The sequence below is a fragment of the Miniopterus natalensis genome, chromosome 11 (genome assembly GCF_054644295.1).
Source record: "Miniopterus natalensis isolate mMinNat1 chromosome 11, mMinNat1.hap1, whole genome shotgun sequence".
In the NCBI taxonomy this organism is placed as follows: Eukaryota; Metazoa; Chordata; class Mammalia; order Chiroptera; family Miniopteridae; genus Miniopterus; species Miniopterus natalensis.
Genome location: NC_142091.1, coordinates 16,199,872 through 16,220,785, shown reverse-complemented (window position 1 = coordinate 16,220,785; position 20,914 = coordinate 16,199,872). Strand labels below are relative to the sequence as shown.

Here is a 20,914-nt window from a genome sequence, read left to right as displayed (position 1 = left end):
CGCATAAACAATGGAATGGAAGGATTTCCACTAAGTAGACAAGATGGACCGCTTCCTTCAGGTTTCCAACAGTGACTCAAGCCTCTTCCACATACCTTGTCAGCCCAGATAAGGTACGTATTTGAATTACGGCAAGGATATCTTTATGTTCTACTTTGGTCTACTAACCTCCCAAATCTATACCCCACACTACTGTGAAATTGATTTTTATAAAGCAAATCTACTTGTGTCACGCTGCCATTCAAAAATCTTTAATGATTTCACAATTGCTGGATCATTCCTATGATTAAGACCAAAATCCTTGAAATGGCTAAAACATCTTTTGGTTCTAGTTCCTACCTCCTTCTGTATCTTTTATCTTCTGCTAATCTTCACATCCTTAGTTTCACTACACTGATCTTAACTATTGTTCTAGTTGTTTTATGTTTCTAGTTGTTCATCACGTTCCTTTCTGATTCGAGCGTTTATATATCTTGAGCTCACTTCTATCTGGTTAACTCCTACTTATCCTTCAGATCTCAATTTAAAGGTCACCTCCTCCAGGGTGTCTTCATGAACTCCTAGACTAAATCAGATACCTATATTATACTCTCATAATAATTTTATACTCTCATATAATTTTTCTTAGTCTTTCTTATTGTGGTTTATGATTACATATTTTTGTGTTTCTCATTACACTGTGAATTCCATGAAGACGAGTGTCATGTATACCTAATTAGTTGATATGATCAAGAAGCATTTCTTTAAGGTATGAATGGGTGAAAGTGGTTAGTCAAGTGGGGGACCTTCTTAAGATCATGTAGTTGAGAGACCTCCCAGAGTGGCCTCTGGAATGGAAAAAGCCTGAGCAATGCTAAACCCACCACCTATCAGCTTTGTGACCTCAAACAAGCTGTTTAACCTTTTTAAGTCTCAGTTTCTTCTTCTGTGAAAGGGAGACAATATATGTTTTACAAAGTTGCTGAAAAGATTAAAGAAGATAATTTTATAACTCTCTAGTAATAATTATAATTTTAATCATTATGTATTATTTAATGTCTATCCCCAATGCTCAATTATAATCACCTAAGAACGTGAGCCATACCTGTCTTATTTACCATTTTGCCCCTACACCTAGTTTAGTAGTTAGAACACAGGTGATAATCAGTAATTATTTGTTGAATATAAAATGAATCAATAAACATATATAAAGAATTTAGCATGGTACCTGGAATATATTAGGCACTCAAGAAATATTAGCCCCTACTATAGAGTAAATGTTTGTGTCCCCCCCCCCCCAATTCATATGTTGAAACCAAATCCCCAACATGATATTTGATTGTAGGACATTTGGGAGGTGATTAGGGACCTTTGGAAGGGCTCCACTCTCATGAATGAGATGAGTGCTTCTAAAAGAGATCCCAGAAAGCAATTTGTCCCTTCTATCACATGAGGACACAGCAAGAGGACAGCCATCTATGAAGAAGGAAGTGAGCCTTCACTACACAGTCAATGTACCAACCCCTTGACCTTGGGCTTCCCAGCCTCCAGAACTATGATAAATAAGTTTCTGTTGTTTATAAACCACCTGCTCTATGGCCTTTTTGTTGCAGCAGCCTGAATGGACTAAGGCAATCTCCTTCCCTCCCTTCATAGTAAATTCCCCAAGACACTCTGTCTAGCCTTGGTCTTCTTTCATATGAATGACTCCAGATGTGCCACCTGCTACAAAAATGTGAGACCAATACCACTGTTCCCATTTTATAGAAGTAGAAACTGGGCACAGATATGTCACTTAAGTAAAAAAGACTTAAAATTCGCTTTTCAGGCTTAATACCTAATACCCTCCCCCCTACACTCCCTGTCATTGATTGCACTCTCATAGCAACTGCAACAGTGCTCATCTGGCCTCTTCCTAATGGTCAAAGGACCTTCTTTAATCAGAGGGCTGAAATGGGCCATATTGTTTATAAGACAGTGACACTAGTAATAAGTGGAAAAGAGAGAGGCACACGGTTTTCTTTTTATGACAACAGGAAAAAATTCTATACAGTATTAAACTTTGAGTATCAAAGGAATAAATTTTAAAATGTTGCTTTGGATTATCTTAAGAACAGAATTATTTTAATAAGTAGCTGTCATAGAATCCAACACATAGGCGCACGCACACACACACACATACATGCACCTGGATCAGCAGTTTAACAGGGATTTTGCTTCAGTGATTTCTTAACAGTTTTCCAATTTATTCAAAGCCATGTTAACAATTTCAAAGCTTGAAAAATTCATGAAAATGTATAAACATTCACAACCAAATACTTGAATTTAAGATAAAGTTAAATGATCAGTTTTCCCACTTTAAAAAATGTTCACAAAGATAAATATCGCCTCAAATCATTTCAAATTTACCATGCACAAATAACCTATTAATAGGGAGTCAGCAGGGTTGATTTGAGCTTTGGGAACATTTTCCTAGCCAACTACATGGAGCTCTGACATTTATTTAGATCTTAGAATCTCATAGAGTGAAATGACTTTCTGAGAATTTCTCCTGTCAGTCCAATCAAAAGACTGTAAGCTTGTGTTTGAATCACTCCACTGACCAGACATACAGCTGCAGTCAATCTATTTCATTGTTGGGACAATGACTTTCATAATGATCTTCCACTGGGCTGAAATTACTAACTTCTGCATAAATATCCTCTTCAGTCTCCTAGAGCCAAAGAGGACAAATCTTTATGAAGTGCACACATATTTAAAAGTAGTGTAGATCTGCTACATGCCTTTAAAAAGGGGACTAGTTATATCCCTAACTCTAGGCTGAAATTCAAATTGCAATTTAAAAATTCAAACTCATCCTCCAATTATTATGTCAAAGGCCTCTTGTTATTTTGCTATTAGCTCTTTTCACCCTCTGAACAATCCTGTGACACACTTGTTATCATTTGAAAGGTATAAAGTTTGCCTGGTGATTGTCAAAGTTACTGGATACAGGATACCGATGTATGAAATATACATGCATAAATGTTAGAACGATCTTTGGTCCTAGTTCGGCCTCTAACTAATGGGGAACACTAGTTATCTGATTCATAAGTGGTTTCCACTATTGTTTTCTATAACATGAGCTTTTAGTTGAGTCAGAACTAAATTCCAATAACATCTCTCCCACTTACTAAGCCCATCTTCAAAAAGGACACAAAGGACATAATAGCACCCATCCCACAGGCTCTCCTGGAAAGAAAGTAAATATCATAATTAAGACATCTATCACTGTGTCTGGAACACAGTTTGTATTGAATAAATGTGAATTCCATTCCTTTAGTCCCATTTTTCTGTAAGGAATCTGCACCCTTTAAATCACTTGCTAATTGGTAAAAAGAGAGAGGATTACGTACAGCATTTCTCCTACAGAAGGCCATTAATTAAAAGTTTGGTGAGCCCTGGCTGGTGTGGCTCTGTGGTTAGAGCATTGCTCACACACAGAAGGGTCACGGGTGTGATGATTCCTGGTGAAGGGCACGTAACCTGGGTTGCAGGTTAAATCCCCCGCCCTGGTGAGAGTGTGTGAAGGAGGCAACCAATCGATGTTTCTCTCTCCCTTCCTCCCTTCCACTCTTTCTAAAAATCAATGGAAAAATTATCCTCAGCTGAGAATTTAAAAAAAAAAAAGGGGTGGTGAAAAAGTTAATAGAAACTATAAAATTCAATAAGATTTGCAGGTTGCATTGAGGTCATCCTATCAGATAAGTGAGAAGTCTCTTGTCTAGATCAATTTCTATTTTGGTAAACTCATACAATACCCAGGCAGTATAAAGCTTAATCAGAATATAACTGACATATTCACATTCCGAAGCTTGCCAGAAATCCTCTGCTAAGCGACCTCAGGGTAAAATAAATGATTATTTAATGACAATAATTCTTTAAGAAGAAAAGTCGATATTTTAAAGTGGATTTTTAAAATAAACATATTGGAGTAAGTAATTAACTAGGTAGTAAAACTTATCATTGCATAATGCACACAAACTAAAACCTAGCTTCTCACTATTCTGAAAAGGTGTTAGTGACAAACAGTTTAGCTCAGAATTTCTTTACAGTTTATGGATACACAAAAGTGAGACATTCTCTGTAAAGACATAAGCTGCATAAGGGTAGTGAAAAATATTTTATTTGCATCATGGGGTTACGTTTACACTTATTAGGCATAGGAAATTCTAGCAGCATGGACCTAATATACTAAGAAAACGTGCTAGACATTTGCATTGTAAATTTCCAGACTGTTTTCAGAACTGATATACATTTCCTCAGTGTCTTATTGCATTCAGGCTGCTATAACAAAATACCATAGATCGGTGGCTTAAAAACAGGAATTTCTTCCTGACCGTTTTGGAGGCTGAGAAATCCTAGATCAAGGCACTGGCTGGTTCGGTTTGGTTCACTGGTGAGGGCTCCCTTCCTGGCTTGCAGACGGCCACCTGTGTCCTCATGCAATAGAGAGACTTCTGGTCTCTTGGTCTCTTCCTCTTTTTATCAGGACACTGGTCCCAGCATGGCACCCCCTTTCTCATAATCTCATCTGAGCCCAATTATCCTCAAAGGCTCCACCTCCAAACACCATCACACTGGGAGATGGGCCTCAACAAATGAATTTGGAGGGGACACAAGCATTCAGCCCGTAACACTCGGTATGATAAAAATAAAAAACACCAGTCTCTTAGTGACTGCTAACACTTTAAAAAATAAAAAATCAACAGGGACAAAAACAGCAACCCAGAAACACTTGATAAATTCACCAACTTTATCAATTATGATTTCTGCTTGGCCATCCAAATTATTTTAGCCTTTTAACTGTTTCATAATTTGTCACAAGAGTAAAAGAAAATGCTCTCTGAATATAGAGAAAAATAACCCCGGATGTCATAATAAACATAAAAAAATAAACATCTTAGGTTCAGTTTTGTAGTGTTGGTCATAGACATCGCACAAGTCAATATTACTTAGAGAAATACTGTTACCTTCATAAATTTCATCTTGTAGCTCAGGTTCTCTAGATAACACTGACTCACAAAGGTGAATTATGGACCCATCTTCAAGAAAGAGGACCCATGAGGACCCAGCAAGGATAATACCAATAATGTACTTCAGGGAGCTATCTCCCTCGCCCCTTACCCTTACCTCTCTCCCTACCCTTCCTTCAGTCCTTCTCTGGCACACAATGTAATTCTAATAACCTGAAAGAATGAACCCACACAAATAAGCATTTTATCTTTTTCTAGGAAGCCCTAGCTACACCATCTTTATGTACATACAAACACGTGTACATACAGGCATATGCATACAAAGCGCACACCCACGCACCATGCACACCCAGAAACACCTATTTCAGAAATGACAGCTAACATTTACATTTGTTGTCCTGGACCAGGCATTGTAATAAGCATTTTACACACATTTCATTTAAAAGCTCATAAAACATAGCTCTGCGGTAGATAAACTTAGTCATTTACAGGTGGTGGAACTGAAGCAGAGAGGCTAAAGAAGCGGTTACGGGCGGAAAGATGAAAACTCCTGGTAGTGTGCGAGTCAGCGCTGGGATTCAGCAGCCTTAGCAGGATGGAATGAGGGAGACAGGGTAAAGGATCCATCCCACCCCTTGTTTGTCCCTTATCTCCAGCCTAAGCGCTTGCCCAAGGCAAAAATATAAATGAAGCAAAACCTTTGTCAGGTAATTTTTAGGGCATTATGGCATTTTGAAATTGACAGTATAATCCCACCAGTAGAAAAGATATCGGAATGGAATGTTTATCTGTGACTTTCACCTTACCTCCTAAAGCATATAAATCAGTTCTTTTCTACTCATTAAAATTGTGCTAAAAATACATACTAATTTCCATAACATTTTATAGGCTTCTATGGGAGTCATGCCCTGTTATTAAGTGAGTGATTTAAAAATGCTTATTGAATGAGTGAATAAATGAATTGGTTTTTTTATTTCATAAATTCTTCTTTTCTAGACTTACTAGAAGACACTGCTACTTCATTTCCAATAAAATAGCAGCAAAAGTAAATGGCATTGATGTTGATGAAATCCACTAAAAAGAACTAGTATAAATCTTTAGTAGCTTTTCATTTCAAAAGCAGAAGCTATGTAAATCTTGGGGAGGAAAAATGAAACAGTCATTCTTTACTAAATGGACCTGGCATGTAGTGCTGGGAAATGGAGTAAAATGTGATACACATATTTATAAAATTCCAAGAATCACCTAAGTACCTGAGTATTTAAAAGACAGTTTTTACCATAAGACAAACAAGGGGGAAAGAAAGCATTTCTTTTTTTTCTTGCAAAACCCAGTTCACACTGGAGCAACATGCCTGAGATTCCACTTTATTTTCTGAGGCCTGGATGAGGGTCCCAGAACAGCTGGCTTTAGTGGCTCCATATTGTCCAGTGACAAGACAGGTCAAAATTCTCGAGGCATAGAGTTCTGTAGCCTTGCACGTTGCTGTGACAAACGTCTGCTTTCAGCCCTGACCAAGGAGATTAGAGATGGGGATTCCAGTCTGGCACAGCTCCTTCCCCCGCTTACAAGCAGCCGGCACGTTGGCACAAAGCCTGGGGGCCGGCCCCAAGGCACCTCAATCCCAAGGCCTGGCCCGAGTCTCAGTTTCCCTGGGACATAACATGCCCACGGAAGAGTGGCTACTGAGCACCTTCTGTAGAAGCCTTTCTAACGTGGCTATCTGTCCTGCTTACTTCTGCAGTCTGTATTTATTTTTAAAACACGCAGACTTTTTTTCCCACAAAGGAGTCCAAGAGTTATAGTTAATAGGAATCTATAGTAAATAGATGAAAGAAACTAAAGCAGAACAACCTGCACATGTAAGTTAAAGGAAACGCACACGATCTTAATGCCTTTTTATTGGTATAGTATTTATGGAGGTTTGGAGCTTATGAAGTCAATAAAGTGTTTTCATTGGTCATCAGAAGATTTTCAGAATTCAAGATAATTAGCAATTTCCAAACTGTATTAATGCCAAGAGTGTTCTGGGATATATTTCATTCATTCTCAAGAATGGATAGAAATAACCTAACTCTGGCATCCCTGTGGGTCTAATTCCTGTTTTGCATTTAAAGTCTCAAAGGACGTCTTTATGTCCTTTGATGAAGTTGCCCTATTTGGTTCCCTCTGACTCTAGAGAGGGGTCCCAGGCATCTTCTGGCTCTACGTCTGGTCCTGGCCAGGGAAAAGCCTCGGGCTCTGTATCAAAGTTTGTCCTGATGCCGTCTCCATACCTGCTGCGGGGCACACGGCCTGGTTTCCATTTCCAGGAACCTAGTCCCCTCGTGCCCAGTCCCAAGGTCTTGCGTCCCCTCAGAGTGAGTCAGGATTTTTGTCCCTTCTTGCTTTGCTGGACTCTGCTTTCCCACCCGGACTTTGCTAGAATACTTGCTTTCCCTTGCCGATATGAATGCTGTGCTGTTGCTTTTCAGATTTTTAACATCGAATTCCCCGACCTAACTGAATTCTGCACCCCCTGGCTGCTCCGTCCTGTCTTTCTACCCCCTCTCCCCAACCCAAGACTGAAACCCACACTCAGCGTTTAACTCCACCAACATTTTCAAACCCAGTTTGGGTTCTGATAGCAGAATGCCCCCTTCCCCCACGTCAACACAGGAAAGTATTTTTATCACTAACATTTTTCAGAGTTGCCTGGGAAAGATGATTTTTTTTAAAAAAAGACTCATTATTGTTTCATTATTTTAAACTTATGCCTCTATTGCCTGCACTTCGATCCCTGATCCCTCTGCCCCCTTCCTGGTGCTCTAGGTCTCCACCGGGAGAATCACGGAGAAGGTGCCAGCTGCTTTCTGACACAAAGGGTGGATGGCAGGTGGGACAGGTCCCAACTTTTACGACGCAGCTTCTCAAAACTCTGAACTATTTGCCACTGGGAGGGGAGGGGGTGGCTTTGGGTAACGTGGTCTTAGAACTTTTCCCATCACTGGGCAGTATAACTGTAGTTACTGACCACAAACCTAGTTCTGAAACAGTTTCTACGTTCTGCTTTTATTATTTCATCTTTGTCTAGACCACAGCCTAGACTTGTGGGAATACTGTAGGCTTTAGAATCAGACAAGCCTCGGTTCAAACTCTGATTTATCAGCTGTATTATCTGGATTATTTAACCTTTCCAAAACTCAGTTTCTCTATCTGAAAGTGAAAATAATGCAACAACTCCACATTTTAGTCGTGGGAGATTAAATGAGATCACAATTTATTCTTTCCAATAAGTACCTAGGGGGCCTATAGATATGTACATACAAAAAGATGCAAAATAATCACATAATGCATATCCCAGTAGGTCCAGATACAACTGCCTGAGAAACAACGCTGACAGCTAAGGTGGACTTTTGCCACTAGATACAGGTGCTGCTTTAGGGTCTGGACTTCATCGGTGAGAGAACCAGAGAAAAGTAAATTAAGACAGTGGTTCAAGGTGAGAAGATGAGAGCTCTAGGAGAGCACTTAAGATAGCTCTGGGGCCCACAGCCTCGGCTGAATGGAATAAGGGGAGCATGAAGGGCTCATCCTTCCTTTTTCCTCTCCCTTATTTCTAACTAAAGGGCTTGCCAGAGGCGAACATGTACATTCAGGCAAAACCCACAGTGGGTTGCTTCAACATCATGATTATAATCTATATGCCATTGATTTAAAAAGTTAGAGTTACTGGTTCTTTCTTTTGTTCATTCTTCATACCCTATAAAACCTGAGGAGCAAAATATTATATAGGTGCTATTTATGTTGACTTTTTACTGAATGTTTGCTTTCCTAATTATAAGAGGATCAACATTATAACCCATGCTTCCTTCAGCTGACCTCGCTCTTCTTTACTCCTCAGACACCTGTGAAATCTTGGCAGCCAAGCACGGTAAAGGCTTTAATTTTCTCAATGTTTGAAATATGAGCAGTAGAATCTATAGCTTCTTCCTAAGCCTCCTGAGTTACAGAAGGATTTGGTTATTTTTATTATAGCCTAATTTAGCTGAATGCTACTAGAATCGTAATACAGCACTGCATCATCTCCCTAGTGAGAGGAAACATGGACAAATAAGTTGATCAAGAAAGGGACAGCCACACATTTTGAAATTGGAATCTGACTGTGTAGTAGCAGGCTTCGAATGCCACCCGTGGGGCACTCTCTCTGGCTTTTTCTTGGCATTCAGCTTTGCCTAGTTTCCTTTTACATTCCTAACATAAAACAAAATTGGGCTATATTACATTTTTTTTTCTCTGTGGTAAGATTATTTTACAAAAATTATTTAAATCTAGCAAAACTCTCTTTCATTTTATAAAATCAGCATATTTATGGTTCTCCATTGCCTTTAAGATTTTTTTTTCAACAGTAATTAAAACTTTAGCAGGTAGTTCATGGTAATTGCACTGTTTACATTTTCTACAAAATTACCTAAAATGATTATGATGATTAGAGATTTAAAATTAGGCAGGTCAGATACAGGATTTCTAATTTACATTCCTCCTCATATGGTTCTCATAATATACTTTGGTTGATCCCCTACCAAAATAGCATTCTCCCCGCTCCCCTTTCTTTTTGTCTTTCCCTCTCTGGCCATACCATCATCACTCCAGCTTCAGCTTCCTAGTCTGGACCCCCAAACTCAACCCTCATAACCCTGAGCAAACATCACAGCTGCCCTATACACCTAGTCTGGACCCCCAAACTCAACCCTCATAACCCTGAGCAAACATCACAGCTGCCCTATACATATACATACTGGCATCAAAGATATTTTAAACACACCTTGCCCTGGAACCATATTACTTCATAATTTATTGTTAAAATTTCATAAGCAAGTTCTGTTTAAGAGAACTTGTGAACCAGAATTGTTTAGTTTATTTTTCAATAAATATATATTGAGTACACGGTTTTGAGTACCAGAGAAACAGCAGATCCTTTTTGTAAGTTAAGCTTGCTGATAATTATTTGTCACTATATGGAACTGTCCATGATTTGATAACATATAGGAAAATCTGAAGATCATACAGGATATTCCCATAGATTTCAAAAGAAGAGATATTTGATGTCTATAAAATCTAAATAAAATTATATTTTTAAGCATTCAAATTGTTTTGGTATCCTCAGGAGACATCACATTTCTTCTTTTCTCAAAACCTACCTGATACTTGTATTTAAATCAAGGATTCCCATGTTTTTTCAAAGGAAAACCTATTTATCTATCACTCTCATTAGTTGCAGGAACTCAGGACCAAAATAACACATGACTACTCTAGCCAGAAGAAGTTAACACAGCAAATCAGTGGTGCAGAAGGAGGAGCCTGGTGGTTGCAGAGATTAGTGCAAGAACGCCCAGGCCTAGAGGAAGATGCACTGGCAAAGTCAGGCTGATCTGCTCACCTTTGCACGTGGCTGGGTGTAACAACGACACACTCACCGTACTGCGTCTGGTTTAGGATGAGGCATTTGGCTACCTCTACCGTAAACTGTATAACAATAAATTATAAGAAACTTAAAAATAACTATGAGTACTCTTATTTTGTATAGCAAGGCAAGTCCCTCATAATACACTTCACACTGAATATTTATTCCTCAAAACAGACTCACTAAAGTATTTAGCATTGAGCTATATATTATACATTATGGCTAGAGAACACCTTTTTCTAAAGGAGATGTCCCTTAACGAAAACAATATAAACAGATAGGTTCTTTCCAAATATGCTTATGTGCAGCTCACACTATAAAAAGAAATAGCAGTCTAGGTGAATTAGTAAAGAAAATAAAAGCCTACAGCTCACTGCTACTTATTTATACTAAACATACTTCCTGTCCTCCACATAACAAAGTCGTACATCTTGACAACGTGCATTCCATGTGAAATTCTTTGTTAAGTTACAGTTATTCATTAGGTAGACCTGGGGCTGAATCACACACTATATTGCTATGATTGTTAATAGGAAATTAATAAAGAGCTCATCAAAGCAGACCAACCGATGGTGATTAATAGTCATTTTCCAAGCTCTTCCACTATTTAGTTTAAAAATTTAAGATGCTTCTACTAAAAGCCATTGGTCATTTGGGCAATAGCTAGAATATTTACATGTGTCCTTTTGGAATCAGAGGGACCTCACTTAATTGACAATGCAATGCAAAATATTGATTAACCATGATTTAACTGATAATGCAGATAATGCAATGTATATTTTAGCATAACTTACTGCTTCTCTTTATCTGTCAACATAAAATTCTTATTTATATTGGAATCCCACTCTCTAAGACAGACATTATGTGGTTAAAAGTTGACTAGTGCTCAGCAAGTTTAATTTTTTTAATAATGAATATAGAGGGAGGACTAGCTCTACAGAATTTTTCCTTACTGCTCAATATCATGATTCAGTTACCCACAGCATATCAGCATTATAGATGGACTCATAACGAAGGCAGGAATACCTATATTCTGTACACAGATTTCTAAATTAAAGAGAGATCGACCATTTACTATCAAGTTCAAGTACAAAAAGAAAATGATATCCTTGCAATCTAAGCAAGATCACAACTTACTATTGAAATGTATTTACATAAAAATAACTAAACCAACTTTACCTTATAAATATCCAAAAATCCACACTGGTGATCGAATCTGGTGTACAGCTCATTCAGCATGCTGATCACCTGCATGGGGGTGCACTGAGCGCAGACGGCCGTGAAGCCAACGATGTCCGAAAAGAGCATGGTGACGTCGTCAAACTTCCTGGCCTGCACTTGCTGCCCCTGCCACAGCTGCTGGGCTACATCGCCAGGGAAAATAGAATACAGAAGATCCACTGTTTTCTTTTTCTCTTCTTCCAGGGCCTGGTGAGTTCTTTCTAAAGTCGCCTTTAATTTATCCATTCTCTTCTTCAAGCCATCTTGGGCCTTTGCCTGCTCACCAACCAAAATGACATCTCGGGTGGCATCATGGATGGGGATGTCTGAGAGATGCAGTCCCCGGCCCATGAGTTCATCCAGCTTGTCCACACATGGGGAGCCCAAGAATAAAATGGAATTTGATTCTGGGACATGAATCATTTGTCCTTTGACTTCCATCACCTGCAAAATTAACATGGAATTTTGATCAGTGCTCTTCACATAGCAGAGTCACAAAAAATCATTTATTATCTGACAAAGAGGAAAAACAGGAAATGTTTTATTAGCCATACTGACTTTCCGCATTCGTACAAGCAAATTTATCTACGATTCACAGCCAGTGTAAAATTCATGGTTCTGAATAGAAACATTTGCTATTGTCTTCTACTTGGCCACTCTCTAAAGACAAGGAGGAAGTGAAAAGTGAGATCAATGACAAATGAAACAGGAAAACATTGTCATTCGGAATGAAATTAAACCCAGGGACATAATGAAACTGGTTCATGAGCCACTTTGAAAACCTTCAATCTTCTTAATAATAGCAGAATAACTACATTTAACTGTCATTAAAATAATACTCAGAGAATAAATCCAGGAGATTAAAATAAATCAAAATAATTGTTTGGCCTTATGGAAGTCATGTTTCCACCAGTTATAGCCCTTTGAATATATAGTAGTCTTTGCACTGACTATATTAATGGAAAATTCACTTGGCTTTAAAAATAAAAATTAAAACTAGATATAATTAAGCTAGTATTATCAGAAGTAATTCAACTAGCATGTTCAAGATAAGCTAAAAATAAACCCCCTACACCAAGAGAGCACTAAAGAAATTTAGTTAATATAATAAAGATCTGAAGATATAGTAACTTAAATCTGCCCTTCCTTCCTGGGCTCTTTGATGAATTTGGGGAATTGAGGTTTAATGGAAAACTTAGTGAATACAGGCTTATGCCATCTTAGCTTGGTGCCCACTCAGTCAATACGTACCAGTAAGAAAGGAATGTGGACTTAAGATATGGCTATCAAAACAGTGATTTGGGTTAGAATAAAGTATCTTAGCACACCTGGAGAGGAAAGTGGTTGTAGTTACCTGGAAAGAACAGTCTAAGTGTTGACCAACCAAGACTGTGCATCAGTTTCACCCATGTCACTTTCCGCCACCACATGGAATGCACTCAATCAGTTTATTTTTCTTTATTTTTCATAGCATCAAGTAGTTAGGCTAGCTAATGAAATGAGAGGCACAACTATAGAGATTTGGATTTCAAAGTCTGCAACTGTGATTTACTTTGCCCCACCTGCACTAACCAAGATTTAATCTACATAAGAAAAGAAAATGGAATCCTTGCTTGATGTTATAATTTCTAGGAGATGAAATGTTCACTTTATCTTATGCAGTTTCTTCTAGTGTTTGGTGTTTTACCCTTTTTTGCATAATACCCTTATTCATTGAGAGTATTTATTGTTTTCTATTTACTGGTACAGCTTTGGAAAATAAGCATAAAAAGATAAAATAAGGTTCTCTTCTCCAAGATATCAGAGCATGGGGATGGGGAGGGAGCCAGATCTATACAGCACACAGAATAGTGTGAACAGGACTGTCTCAGTTCAAAGTGAATTCTCCAAAGACTGCACGCTCTGGTTTGAATGCAAAGAAAATAATTGTTCTGAAAAGTATTTCTAGGATATTTTATGTACATCTGATTTGCTTTTGGGGAGAGGGGTGCTGTTAATGATCTAAACTTTCCCACTGGTGGAATATTAAAAGCGGGGTAAGGAAGATACACACATAATGTACAACTTTATAGTAAAAAAAAATCAGTATATTAATTTTTCCTTAAGATTTAAGGTAAAAGCAAATCTCTGATGTTCAAAGATTTCGACTTCTCCCTGAGGTCTGCCTCCCCCTCCTTCCTCGTATTTCCTTCTAATCCTTTTCTCTCCATTTGCCGTCTCCTTGCTTCTCTCCTTTGCCCTTGGACTTGCACTTTTTCAATGTTCTCATTTCATTCAGTCTCTCTCAGCAGAGACCAGTTTCCCTCATCAGCTCTTCTCTTTCTTTTCCTTTCTCTTTTCTTCCTATGTATCAACCTCGACATTTCCCGTCACAAATAAACCTTTTGTTTCTTTGTGTTTGCCATTCTCTCTGCTATTTAAGATATGGAATTAGTATATGAGTATATGCATAAATATTATATATTATTTGCTATATGTAATAAATGTTTATCTTTAACTTATAAAGAGGTTGAATGGAATGCTATATTCCTGACTCAAACATATAAAAAATATATATATTTTTTATTTATGTGTCTACTAGTTGGTTTTTAAAAATCTTTGATTCAGAACAGCCTGAGTGAAAAAAAATAATTATTTACCTCCTACACCACAAGAACACAACTCATGAAAGAGAAGCTCCAATATACATAGTAAACAACTTACTATTTTTCATCAGCGAATTTTTTCCTTACTTAATAATTAGGTAAATTCAACTGGAGCATTTGTGTCTCTGTCATAAATGCAGTTTTATTTTTAATTCAAAAATAACAAATTATTCTTCTTGAATTTTGTTTCATTATGATTATAAATTCAGAAGTTCACAATGATCTGCATTTATGAATTAAGCAATGTGCAAAACTGTTATAGGAATGACTTTTTTATGTAGCAGAAACAGATTTGTGTAAAACTGTATTAAATTAAAACATCTCTCTAAGTTTTTAGTGTAGCCTAAATTACATTAACATTTTAATGAAGTAAATAAGGCATAAGAAAAATAAAATGTCTTTAAATCTATGGGTTTCAGAAACTGGTAAGCATAATAAAGGGGAATATTTGGTTCTGGGCAAAAAGATTAAAATCATTTTATCACAAAATTTGGTTGTAAGGTTCTGTTAAACTACCTATGTTATTTCTATTTTTATGCATAGATATCTCTGAGAGTATTGAGTACTGTAACAAAAAAATAATTGAAAATTAAGTCTGTACAACTTATATAACTGTACACTATACATTCTTATATTTTTGCACAACCTGAACATGCACTAACCCATGTTCTCACAGACACGCGAGTTTCCTAAGATAATCATTTGTAGCAGTATTATATAAGGGCTGGGAAAGAAGGATTCGGCAGAAGTCAGACCTGGATTTGAATTCTAGCTCTCCTGACACTGAAGTGAGCAAACTGCCCTGGATTCAATTACTTAGCCACTTACGGCCTCAGTTTCCGCATCTGTAAAATGGGGGTGATGGTGAAGATGATGTCGGTAAGGATGACGCTGGCAGCCAACTCAGCACATCCGTCGAGTACTTGCTATTGGCTGAGTATTATGCTGAGCACTTGCTTTACATCTTGTTGTTGAATTTTATTTATGTTAGCCATTACTATCCTCATTTTTAGATGAGCTTTAGAAAGGTTAAGAGGCTTGCGAAGAATACACAGCAACATCAGTATTCAAACCCACGCTGGACTGGCCCCGTAGGACATGCTCTCAGCCAGTGGGGAAGCGTGATGGGTAGAGGTTTGGGGGAGGCAATACCAGTTCTAAATATGAATCGCTGTGATGGCAAAGTACCCCTACTGAACTGTTCACAATGGACAGTTAAAAAGAGAGAAACTGTGGCCGTTGATGCGGATGACGCAGCTCCCCGCAGCCTTCCCGCTTCAGTGCAGGCCGGAAGGACGCTCGTTCCAGTGGGGCTGCAGATCTTTCCCATCTCGGGGGTCCGAGGCACGAACGCGCAGACAGGGGGGTAGGTCCCGGCCTCCAGAAGGGCCTCCCGGAGTGGCACCCACTTCTGAAGAACTAGCTCCAGCGGGGAAAAAGCAGGAGACAAGTGCCAGCCCGAGAGACTTCTATGTCCTCACAGGCCAGCGAGTCTGCCCTCTCACGAGCCCCCGGGCCCTCACCGGCTGCGGCCACCAGCGAGAGGGCACCTGCGCGGGCTATCTACTGGGTGCGGGAACACCGCCTTCACGTAAAGGCACAGGACGCCCAGTCTCAGGGAGCTTGTTCTCCCCCTCAGGCAGCATTAACAAGGGCCAGGGGGAGCCCCAGAAGCATTAAATAAGCCATGCGGATGAAAACAGCACCCTCGACACTCTAAAAATTAGTCATTGCAACTGTAGCTTACAACAGTAGGCAGGACCAGTGCGCCCAACCTAAACAGCGTGGCTGTCTGTTAAAATAAAAAATTTAAATAGGATCTAACGTCTTCCAGTGTAAGAACCAAACTGTCCAGGATATAATAGAAAACTAAACATCATAATAAGACTCAGGAAAATCATATCTTGAATGAGAAAAGGCAATCAATTGATGCCAACACCGAAATGAATCAGATATTGAAATTATCTGTCAAGAATTTTAAAGGAGCTATCATAAAACGTTTCAACAAGCAATTACGAATTCTTTTGAAAATAATGAAAAACTAGAAAATCTTAGTAAAGTAATAGAAGATATTAAAATAGCCAAATTACACTTATAAAACTGAAAACATACAACTGAAATAGAAAACTTACTGGGTGGGCTCAAAAACAGAGTGAAGATGACACAGTGAATTTGAGGATAGTTCAATAGAATTTATTCAATCTGAGCAGACAGATAATAAACTGGGGGCAAAAAGAAACAGTCTCAGAGACCTGTAGGACAGTAACAAAAAATTCTGCCATTTATATCACAGGAATCCCAGAAGGGGAGAAGGAGGAGCAGGGTTGGAAAAGCATTTGAAGAAATAACGGCTGCCAAGGTCTCAAATTTGATAAAAGATATAAGCACGTAGATTCAACAATCTATATGAACCTCAAATATGATAAACTCAAAGAAATTCACTACAGGCCATGTCATAAACTTCTAAAATCTAAATTCAAAGAAAATATTTTAAAGGCAGCCAGCGAGAAATGGCACACTACTTATAAGGAACATTAATTTGAATGACGGCAGATCTCTCATCTGAAACTACGGAGGCCGGAAGAAAGATTTTTTAAAATCAACAGAAAAGTGTCAGCTGTGTACTCCACATCTGAGCAAACTATTCTTTAAGAATGAAGGGGAAATAAAGACACTTGCAGACAGAAGTAAACTAAAAGTCTTTGTCCTAGCAGACCTACCCTTAAAGAATGGTTAAAGAGATCTTTAAACAGAAAGAAAATAAGAAAAAGAAACTTAGACCATCAGGAAGGAAAAAAGAACAGAAATACTGGAAATATAGGTGAACACAATAAATTGTCCTCCCTTATCAGGTATCTAAATCTTATGTGATAATTGAAACAAAAGTTATAACACCATCCAATATGCACCATAAATATACTCATAAGAAAGAAGCAGAGAGCAATCACACACACACACACACACACACACGCATGCACACACACACACGCAGAGGAGTAGATGATGTGACATCGGTGGGAGCGATGTAAACACAGCCAAGCAATGCCCAGGCACGCCAGTAGCCACCAGAAGCTAGAAAGTCAAGGAACGAATTCTCCCCCAGATCCCCCAGAGAGACCATGGCCCTGTACACACTTTGATTTCAGAGCCTAACCTCCAGGACTGTGAAAGAATACATCCCTGCTATTTTACACTACCAAGCTTGTGGTAATTTGTTGCAGCAGCTACAGGGAACTGATACAGATAGGAACAATAAAATAAATAAATAGGATCTAATTGACATATATAAGATGATCCACCCAAAAGTAGCAGAATAGACATTTTTTTCAAGAGTCCATGAAAAAATGGGCTCTTTTATGTGGCCCGGGATATGGTTTACCTGAGTATGCCATTAAAAACAAACAAACATCACAACACATTTTTAAAATTATACACAATATGTTCTCTGACTACATGGAATAAAACTAGAGATCAGTAACCATAAGACATAATCACAATAGTAAAAACTAGAAAAAACAGAGATGCAGTTCAGTGGGTAAATGGTTAAACCAAATGTGGAGAATTACTTAGCAATACAAAGAAATATTCTATTGGCATAGGCACAATTTTAGCTGTATTAGTATAGGCAATTATGCTGAGTGAAAAATTGCTCAATAGAAGGGTTTTTCTCTCTTGCTTATTTATTTTTATCATTCAATTGTTTGTTTTGATTCTTAGAATATAATTATCCAAAAATCAAGGTTTTTTAAAACAAAACCAATATTCTTCCAGAGGGCTAGTACTATTTTAAAATTTCAACCTAATGTCCACATAACTACAGTTTTAAAAATCTGTAGAAAATATTTTGATTGTCTCTGACAAGAGTCCTTCATTAACTATTCTTATTTAAGGAGGCAATGTAAAAATGCTTAAGTCAATTAAACTACATATAATTTAAAAGAAATTAAAAGTATTCATTCAGTTATTTATCTGTTTTGTGAACATTTACTTAATGTCTCTAACCTGCCAGTACTATGCTAAGCACTTTAAATGTGCAGGAATTTAAGCAGACAGGCTGTCTTTTTCACTGAATTGAAAAGTAAATTCAGTACTAAAATGTATATGTACCTGGAAGAATATTAACATCTAAGGCTAATTGTGCTATTATTTACTCTATATAGATTGAAATACTGCCTTTGTTGAGATAAGATACATTAAAATTCATATTGTTTATTGCTAACATCAGCAAAAAACCCCAAAAACATAACCCTTCAGAGGTTTTATCTTTCTGTGCTTGCTTTATTTCCCCATGTTTGTTTTTAGTTTTGTTATTGGTGGAAGTGGAGTTCTTGGGGTGCCTGGAGGAAATAAATTTCCTGAGGCCCCCGGGAAGGACGGGGTTTCCTGGAAAGCTTTATTGATGATGTAAAATTAAGGGAGTTCTCCAAGTCCCACCTCTGTCCATCTCGCCATGAAAGAAGTCCAATCTCGTCTCCAGCAGGGCCAGAACAAAGGCCCCTGCTCCTAGCTTCTGCTTCATATTAAAGTCCAGCCCAGGCCAGCATCCTGTGTGTGAAGTCACACGCCAGCCACTGGGCTGTTAGGGCCACAAAGCTATGGAGAGAGAATGGGCGAAAGCCTGGCGAGTGCTGGTCACCCAGCAAGAGAGCAAAGAGAAGAGTCGGAGAGGAAGAGAGCGAGGGAGGGGGAACTCTTTGGGGATTTTAACCAGAAGCTTCTCCAAACTAACCCATTAACTTGTCAAGATTTTGTGTGCTTTTGATGGGGTCCACTCCCTAGCCAATCCATTGTCCCCAGGCTAGACTGACAAGCAAGTACTTCCCCTGGGTCACCCCAGCTCCTACTGACCATGAGCCTATCCCCCCCTTCTCCCCCCAACAATCCAGTTCCCCATGGGGAAAGGAAGGGGTGCTAATCCCCTTGGAGAAACAATGCTGTGTGAAGCTGTAGCTTCCTGGTGAAGCTTCCCAGGTGACCACGCTTACAGTGTCCAGCTTCTCTTTGTGTTCTTTCCTGTATTAATATTAATAAGTAGTTCATTACAATGATAACAGTTTCATTGTTATTCTTTAAATCTCAGAAATTCATCCTAAACATAGATTTGAATTCTGTTCTGATAGGTAACCAAGTCAATTTAATGTTCCATGATTAGATGCCACTTTTCTTTCTAGATCACAGCAGGATTCATGTAATATTTGAAAGGAAATAGGTTTGTGCTTTGTAGCTGAAAGAACGATATCAGCAAATGTTTTGGCATTCTGTTTGCACAGGGAACAAATGTAAAATGCTGATGTTTTGCTTTTAGGCTCCTTATTCGTTTTTTATTTAACAAGCATTAAATTTCACTCTACATGAGAAATATTAAATTGATGTGCAATTTTTAATACCTTGCATACAATACACAGGCTGCCTTTTGTCCCAAAGGGTGAAAATGATTTTATTTTTCATCACATTCATACCATCAGTAAGTGACACCAGCCCAAGAAAAGCTCTGAAGGTCTCCCTTGCTTTAACACCACAGCTGGCCTGCACCCAGGGGTGCATTGTCACTCACACATCCCATGGGACATTGTGGTTATATTTCTATATGTCCAGTTTTATAAAACTACACTTCAAAAGGTATAATAAATTTTTGGAACCACCACTAAAATATTCTGCAAAGACAGGAAACTCTACCTTCTCTTCAAGGCATATGACAAAAATGATTCTCAACAGAGCACTCACACATTGTTACACAAGGCTGAATGAAGCCCCTCACAGTAACAGAGAGTTATCTGGAATGTGTAAAAATTGTTAGCCACTCTGAACCAGCCAACTGAACATGAGAATATTCTAAGGCCTTAAAAATCAACAAAAAACCACCTCCAATTTTCCAATGACGTACTATTATTTATACATGTGTGTGTTGGGTGTACGTGCATTCATGTTGAAATATCTGTTCTCCCATACCTCATACCTCATTTCATTCCTGTGGGCCAGGGGTAGGGCAGAAGATCAGGGTGGCTATTTAATACATTGCTTAGTAATAAAAATAGTGCTTTTGCATTTCAACTCAACTGCATTAAATATTTAAAAGAAATGACTAAAGTTTGTGCTTAAATCCAGGTTGGCAAAGCCCATTGTTATACAGTAAGGATGCAGGCTGCTGGACAAGCAGAATTAAGGATATTAGAGTGCAGAAGAAATTTTCTAATGAAATAATAAGGCAGTTGCTCAGTCTAGGACTTGTTTATACCATGACTAAAGAAATTTGGAGAGCTACAAAAAAATCTACTTTTTATGTTGAGGACTGAATTTATAGACATAAGATTTACATTCAACAGATTTTTTTTCTGTGGTGATGAAAATATCATTCATGTGACGGAAGGACTAAATTTTAAATGTTATTTGATTTCCATTAATTTAAATTAGAATGAATGTAACCAAATGTGGCTTCTGGCCAATAATGTATTGGACAGCAGAGTTCTCCAAGTAAAATTTGTGGCTCCAATATTCAATCCATCATTTGGTCTAGGCATTACTTTTCAATTGTTTATGGGGGAAAATGAAGTAATATTTGAATCACACAGATATCTTTTTGTTTTCAACAATGTCACACAGAAGGTTTGAGA

At 38.2% G+C, this 20,914-nt stretch overlaps 1 protein-coding gene across 1 annotated transcript in view; it reads right to left on the bottom strand.

Moving 5' to 3' along the window:
* Window positions 1–20,914, bottom strand: part of GUCY1A2 (guanylate cyclase 1 soluble subunit alpha 2) — a 256,869-nt gene that overhangs the window by 78,114 nt on the left and 157,841 nt on the right. Inside the window, exon 5 of the mRNA XM_087821566.1 lies at window positions 11,617–12,102. Coding sequence (XP_087677692.1) covers window positions 11,617–12,102 — 486 coding nt within the window. The remainder of the gene's footprint in view (window positions 1–11,616; window positions 12,103–20,914) is intronic.